The following is a 6,188-nucleotide window of genomic DNA, read 5'->3' as shown; positions in this document are numbered from 1 at the left end:
GGGGGTTGGAAAAGGAGCTATGCATTGAAGGCAATAGCTTTGATGCACGAGCGCCATTGAGGGCGCGACTGGGCCATGTGTGATAATGTCTCTAGCCATTGATGTGGCCCATCTCGGAGTCCCCTCAACCTGGAGGAGAGACTGTGTTCGTCAGACCTCTAACCACTGACAAATCTGGTATGACTGTGAGTGTCGCGCGGACACTTTCCAGTATAGCTCAATGGATCGCTGAGGTGCGCAAACCGTCACACAACGGTAAGGTCCAGTCTCTTCATGACATAAGACCAAAAATAAGTTTTGTTATCTTTTTCGTTGGATTTACCAATCCACCTACAGCAGTTGTGGGGATACATACATTAGTAGAACTGATTACGGCAATAAAACGCAAGCAAAAGGGCAGTTTTCAAAAGGGATTCATATTCTGTCAGCTGGTGCAGATTTATCAGTCAGGTAACCGATTACAAAGGATTAAGACGAGATAGCACACACAGTCGAATTTTACTTTTCTTTCCAGCGCATTGTCTGAAGAATTCGTCTATCTAGACTAAAGTTTTTTGAGACATTATTGCTTAATCGATTCAGGCCTTGATTGTGTGAGCACAGAAATACCTGAGAGTAAACTTCGAGACTACCATGGTTTTATCGATCCGGCCCGTAACTGTTTCGGCTCACAACTAACCCTGTATTTTGTTCCGTTCAGTAGGTACGAGGGAGACGAGATTGTGCAAAATGAGTTCACCCAGAAAAATTGCTGTTCTCACCGATTAGTTTAAACTACTCGGCTATTACAATGCCTAAGAAACGCTATTAACGAGATCGAGCAGGGAGTGTTCACATAAGGCTGTGATCTCTGAATCAGCTTTAAAAATGCAGTTAGATCATTTCCCAGTGAATCACACCGAATAACCTGCTATCCTCAACTAGACACCAACGTTCAGATGAACGGTGTCTCCGAAGCAAGTCTGATGGGAACATTGAACTAGCAATGCTGAGCTAGGCCAGATGGTCTTAGGAAGAAGGAAATCTCAAGCGATAGATGAATTACTCACGCTTCATAAGCTATGCTGATTAGGTCATGTACTCTGCGTGCCAGAAGATCGCCTGTCTCAAAGAGGTCCTTTCACCCAGCCCTGTGCCTAGTGTCAGCGACCGAGAGGTGGACAGTGTATCACCCGGTAAACTAAGTCGGTCGACAACTGCCGCGTCCTTGTGTGGGGACCCCGGGACTCGACTCATCAACCGTTAATGACATTAACAGAAATGCCCACTCGTGCGGTCAATGTCGCTCGTGCACGAAAGCTCTCGTCTTCAGTGCGTAGCTTCCCGATTTCCAAACAAACTGAACATGCCTCCTAAGCTTGGCTGCATGTCCTACACTGTCCGGTTTTCCGGTGATCAAAACTGTAATAGCTGGAACCAATGTGCCCATTGTACACGGTTTGTAGTTGATACATTGAACTGTTCGGATGTCCCAATGTCACGGAAAGAGAGTAAGCTATGATACACCACGAGAGTAGTTTCTCCAAGGCAGAAGAGCATTGCACCGAATTGGATTCGGGAACAGTTCAATGTTGGTAATTGATCAGGTGGCTGTTGATCTGTTCGCCGAGCTTGGCAATTGATTTGCAAACGTTTCGGCACCATTCGAGGAGACATCTTCAGTGCGCTGTTGAAGCGCACTGAAGATGTCTCCTNGCTTCCCGATTTCCAAACAAACTGACCATGCCTCATAAGCTTGGCTGCATGTCCTACACTGTCCGGTTTTTCGGTGATCAAAACTGTAATAGCTGGAACCAATGTGCCCATTGTACACGGTTTGTAGTTGATACATTGAATTGTTCGGATGTCCCAATGTCATGGAAAGAGAGTAAGCTATGATACACCACGAGAGTAGTTTCTCCAAGGCAGAAGAGCATTGCACCGAATTGGATTCGGGAACAGTTCAATGTNACCCGAGCTACCAATATTCCAAAACATTACCAACAGTTCAATGTGTGCAGCAGTCTCTGTTGAACGTCGTTTAAGCATATCTGACGGAAACATCAATTCCGGAAGTTCATGCGGGAGTCGCATATAAAGGGAGAGTATGTGGTGACCACGAATAAAAACACCGAACGTTCAAGCACCGAATTGTAGAAACTAACGACCTCCATGTTAAAATTAGAGGTCGAGTTTTATGATTAGGTTGGCGTAAAATGAAAAGTGGAAAAATGTGGCATAAAATTACGACTTCCTGGTACAGTAAGATTAGTTATAACCTACCCTCCAAAAACTTGTTTCCTAATTCTGTACGTCCGGCAACTTTTGCCGCATTGTGCATCTGTCGGAGAAGTCCGCTCAGTTTTCTCAGACACCGAATAATAATGCCATCGGATAGTGGTGCAAATTCACGTAGTCGGGCAAAACACACTCCCTCGGCCCAGGCACGTACGACTTCCATGAGGTGGCCAGAAAATTGGTCAACACAAGCCTGCTCATCGGCTACTAAACGCATCCAATTGTTGAGCTGTGCGGCCAAATTGGCTATGTCATCGGACTTCTCGTTAATAGGGTCTGACGATCCACGAGAATAGCAGATTCCACACTCGATTGCAACCCGAGCAAGGGAACGTGCTTTTGCCTGCGACAAGATTGCAAGATCATGTTGCAAGCTGTGAGATGCAATGCATTCATGCAAACAGATGGCAGCGATCAGTAAATTTTTCAAAAAGGTTGTAAAGCTCAACGAATACACTAAGCAGTCAGTGGCAAAACCAATCGTCCCCGAAAAAGGATAGTGGGAGTTCACACAAGAGAACATGCATGTAACACACGCATTATGATAAAATCTGTCGGAAAATACTGACCTCTGTTGTTCGTAGTTCGTGGTAAGTTACATTACCACAAGCTATGAAAGGGTAAGGGGTCCACGGTATCTATGCGGTCCCGACTGAATTATCCCACTTTTTTTACTTTATCGACACAAATCGGCTTGGATTTTCTTTCAAAACTATGGCAACTGACCGACCAACTGATTGTGGCAGGTCTGGATCCCCATTCAAAACGAACAGAGTACAGCAAAAAAAATGGCAGAAAGACGTACGATGGATGGCTCTCACTTTTATGGTTTCCAGAGCCTGCGCCATGTCGGGGCGTAATTGTGTGTGTTGGTGTTTTCCAACGGGTTTCTTCGCCACGAAACAAGACATCACACCAGCCAGCTGTACCGGAGTCAATGGGGAGAAAAAGTTATCGAGCAATAGCTCGGTTAGTATCAACTCGTCTCCTGAAGAGATTTCGCAAGCGACACGTCCCTTGAAAGTGAGTTCGTCCGTTTCAGAACAGAAGCCCAGTTGTCGGAGGAAACGTTTACGCTCCTTAAGCTCATGGAAGATGGCGTTCTTTTTATCCAAGACATCCTTGGTTCTCCTCAACTCACCTTCGATCTAAAAAAAGAAGGGACTTGGTTGTAACATCATGGATTAACAAGAAAAAGCTATTGGAATGGCTAAACTAGGTTAATGTGGACGACATATAGGTAGCTCCAAAGAACTCGTGGAGCCCCACGAAACGACGAGGTCAAAGTCAGGCATGAAGACGTCGAGCGCTTTAGAATATGAGAGTAGAAGCTACAAAAAGTGATGTTGACATGCGAACGATAGTTTGTCAACAATTGAGCTACTTGAAGTATAGCGTTTCCTTGTAAACGTGTGGACTAAAGACCAGCAGTCTAATCACGAAGTATGGAATAGCTTGTTCGGACAACCTTCCTACAGTTACAGCTTACCATTAACCTGTTTTTCGAAAAAAAAACTGCCTTGAAGAGGTACAGCGAACCAATGGTCCTAGTCAGTGAATACTTGGACATTATCATAATGGCATTCGAATGTGTCAATGACTGTGATGCTGCGATTGCGATGAAGACACGGATACGGAGGAGGGGGGCACTTGAATTGAAGGAGTCGGCCAATGGGATCGTCGAAACTTTCAGTTCAATTGAACCAACCGAAAAGAAGAAAAATGGGAAGTCGCAGCAACAAAGCCGTACGTGTTTAGTCTACGTGAATAACACCAGGAAAATACCTACAAACTTGCATGAAGTCTGGGATTTACAGAGGGCCCACCGTCCCCTTCGACACCAGGCTCCTAAATCCCGAGGATGTTGAAAAGGGGAATGAGAGATTGCTTTACAAAACCAAGCCAGCACAACGATTACAAGACCGCACTGCTCGGACAAACACATACGTATTAATCGACAATTTGTCGTGTAACCGAAGCCAATGTATGCCGAAAAGCCGAGAATCACTGCACAGTTGTTTTATTCTTATTGGGAATCGTCAGTAGTGCGCATTTGACGAATCCCCAAAGCGAATGCAACTCGCGACCTCCCGGCTAGTGTATCAAGTCCGTTCGACTCAGAGCGGTGAGCACCGAGAATTCAGACAGAATGCAGCACCACTCATCCTTCAATCACGAAATTTACAACACGTGGTCACGAGTTGACTGACTCACTGAGTGGTGAGTTGGAATCAGTCACGGGATGAAATCCCCACTGAACTTTCAATTCTCAGACTACCAATGAAAAAGAAAGTAACATCCGAACAGAACGTACAGTTGTTGGCGAATCAGAAAGCAAAACTACGGTCTAATTTCCAGGTTCAACCGCTACGAGTGAGGGTCTTGTGGTTGGCGACATTCACGACACCGATTTATCCACAGGGGTTGGCTAAATCAAACAAACACTCTGGGACATTTTGGTAGTGTGAGGAGATTTGGGATTTTTGTGGAGACTTCCTCCTGTAGGTGGAGCCAATCTATGCTTGAAAAGCCGGAAGCACTGTACAGCCGTTCTATCCTTATTGGGAATCATCAGCAGTGCGCATCTCACGAAACTCCGAAGAGTCTCGAACCCGCGATCTCCCGGCTAGTAGTTTGAACACTTAACCATTCGGCCACGAGCGAATGATCAGATTTGAGATCTCAAATCTCCTCACACTACCAACAATCTATAAGTAGCTCAGTGGAAGAATAAACTTCACCCGACGAGTGAAACTTCCTCTGAGAGGTCGTTGCTCGAGGAGCCAGTCAACACGTGTGACCGCGTGATGTGGTTCCCATGACTGAAGGATGAGCGGCGCTATATCCTAAGTGCGAGTTAATCACACTGCTGATCAGCCACTCGTGGCCGAACGGTTAAGTGTCCAAACTACTAGCCGGGAGATCGCGGCTAGTTTCGTGAGATGCGCACTGCTGATGATTCCCAATAAGGATGAAACAGCTGTACAGGGCTTCTCAGCTTTTCAGCATAGATTGGCTTCAATTACAGGACGAAATCTCCACAAAACTCTGGGACATGTTTGACATGTTCAAATATTAAATCCGACGATTCGGTTCGACTTCAGTGAAACTCACCAGTGGCCGCTGAGTGGAAATATCAACTAGCTGGTCAATGTCTGGTCTGCAGGCGAGTGGATTGAGCGAAACTTGCGATTCCAATGCATGCACCGCCTGCCGGACAGAGTGAAGAAGTGATGGAATGAATACAAACAACCCCTTCTAGTTGTAAGAGGATTTTGAGAAGATAAACCGTGGTGTACGCAGATGTGAGTGACGTACGAGCTGCTTCCCTTGGACAAAAAAAACGCACGAGACTACCATACTACACAAATGAAGTTGGTCCACGTTTAAAAAGACAATACATTTCAATTTTTTTTTCAAAAACGCTCATATACACTTGTGGTCCAAAGTAATTCAAACAAATAGTAGGTAACCAGTATGAATCGTTCGGTTGTAGCATCCTTTCGGTGCCTAACTGCTTCGCCACCCGAGGTAAGCTGGGATGCTGCCAGGTCGCCCAGGCCTAGTCAGGGTAAGTCGAGAGGCGGAGGTCGGATCCGAACAACGGGCCTTCTGGTCAGTAAATTCGCGCTCTAACCACATGGGCCAACTCGCCCCCCAAAATGTGACAGAGGTCAGATAAGTAAGCCGGGGCTAAAAGCTCACTTCGACGAATACGATTTAGCGCACAGGTATGTATGGGACCGATGAAATGAACTATTTCTTTCACGAAATAATCATCATCATCACCATCAGTTGTAATAACCGCGTACTTGTCATACAGTGGTTCTAGCTGCCACAGTTCCGTTCACCGATGATTTTGGGAGGTGAGGTAGGTAGCTGCGCAAACCTTAAACAAAATAACACCTTTC

The 6,188-nt window shown here is 45.8% G+C and overlaps 1 protein-coding gene across 1 annotated transcript in view; it reads right to left on the bottom strand.

The window, feature by feature from the left end:
• T265_15315 (hypothetical protein) overlaps positions 1-6,188 on the bottom strand; it is a gene marked incomplete at both ends in the record, with an annotated part of 26,213 nt that overhangs the window by 834 nt on the left and 19,191 nt on the right. The window contains 3 exons of the mRNA XM_009177538.1: positions 2,263-2,620; positions 3,099-3,425; positions 5,392-5,487. Coding sequence (XP_009175802.1) covers positions 2,263-2,620; positions 3,099-3,425; positions 5,392-5,487 — 781 coding nt within the window. The remainder of the gene's footprint in view (positions 1-2,262; positions 2,621-3,098; positions 3,426-5,391; positions 5,488-6,188) is intronic.

The sequence above is a fragment of the Opisthorchis viverrini genome, assembly GCF_000715545.1.
Source record: "Opisthorchis viverrini unplaced genomic scaffold opera_v5_432, whole genome shotgun sequence".
NCBI classification, from domain to species: Eukaryota; Metazoa; Platyhelminthes; class Trematoda; order Opisthorchiida; family Opisthorchiidae; genus Opisthorchis; species Opisthorchis viverrini.
This window is presented reverse-complemented; position numbering and strand designations above follow the sequence as displayed.